This window comes from Cynara cardunculus (assembly GCF_001531365.2).
Source record: "Cynara cardunculus var. scolymus isolate 2C chromosome LG 6, CcrdV1, whole genome shotgun sequence".
In the NCBI taxonomy this organism is placed as follows: domain Eukaryota; kingdom Viridiplantae; phylum Streptophyta; class Magnoliopsida; order Asterales; family Asteraceae; genus Cynara; species Cynara cardunculus.
This window is the reverse complement of record NC_037533.1, coordinates 6355000-6356329: the sequence shown is the minus strand read 5'-3', so window position 1 is coordinate 6356329 and position 1330 is coordinate 6355000. Positions and strand designations below refer to the sequence as shown.

The 1330-nt window shown below is 32.2% G+C and overlaps 1 protein-coding gene across 1 annotated transcript in view; it reads right to left on the bottom strand.

The window, feature by feature from the left end:
• Positions 1-328, bottom strand: part of LOC112514097 (formin-like protein 20) — a 2209-nt gene extending 1881 nt beyond the window's left edge. The window contains exon 1 of the mRNA XM_025120431.1: positions 8-328. Within this exon, the coding sequence (XP_024976199.1) occupies positions 8-328 (321 nt within the window). The remainder of the gene's footprint in view (positions 1-7) is intronic.
• Between the last annotated feature and the right edge of the window lie 1002 nt (positions 329-1330).

Sequence of the window (1330 nt, the reverse complement as noted above, 5' to 3'; positions counted from 1 at the left end):
TAGACGCTTTAGGTGGCGATGGGGGCAAAGGAATGATAGAAGACTTAGGTGACGGTGATGGGGGCAAAGGAATGATAGAAGGCTTAGGTGACGGTGATGGGGGCAAAGGAATGATAGAAGGCTTAGGTGACGGTGATGGGGGCAAAGGAATTTTAGAAGCCTTAGGTGACGGTGATGGGGGCAAAGGAATTTTAGAAGTCTTAGGTGGTGGTGGTGGTGGAGACTTGCCATAGATATCTAGTGACTCGTAAGAGTAGGCTGCAGTTGTTGACGATGGGAAGCTTAAAGAAACCATGGCTACAACAAGATTCACAATGAAAGTGGCCATTATAGGCCGCTTTCCTTTGCTTGATCCCATTTTACGACTTATGATTCAATGCATGCTTCTTCCCTCTTTATATAGCCAATCTTTTACCCCAAAATACCTAAAAATTGCCTTTTATGTAGAATTTTAAATTTATTTGTCATAAAGTGATGCTGGTTTTTCTTTTTTCAAAACAAACATAATGTTTAGGATACTCAACTTCTACAATCAATATTGGATATCTAAAACGTCTTCAAACCTTTAAAAATGTTATATCATTAATTGTAGAATAAATTAGTGTTTGAAACCGTGCGTTGCACAATGAAGATAATTTTTTTTTGAAAATATTAAAGTGAAATGAACGATGATCACATATCAAATATTAAACTAATATGCATCAATATTACACTTGATATGAATCGTTTTCATCATCCTCGATTGTTTCTTTTGATATGTATAATTAATTAATAAGTTTATTTCAACAAACTTTGTAATTGCCTCAAAATAATAAAAGAAATGTGTGAGACTAATGATTGTAATTGTGGGGTGTCTGTCATAACTCATAAGATATCGATTTATACCCTAGAAATATTCCCATAAAATATTTGATTTACCATTCAAACACAATGTTTTTACCTAGTTTTACAATACATTTATTGTAATGTACTTGTTTGCAACTTTGACCAAAAACCCTCCTCGAAACCCTTCCTTCCCAAACCTACCATTGCAAGAAGAGTAACAGTAGTCGTCAGTATTGTCACTACTTCGACTCTAAGCACGTCCAATTGAATTGTTAATTTTTTAATTTTTTAATTTCATCTATTTGTAATTTTCCGATCCACTTGAGACTGTTTCTTCTTAATTTGGTTTCTCGATAATTCTTTTTGAAAACAATAACCTTTAATCATTTTATGTAAAATGAGAATTATTATATGGATTCAGATTTATTTTTATATGTAGTTCAATTTCAATTTAAAATAAAAAATGAAACCAAAATAATTTATATAATAATAATTGTAGTAAGTT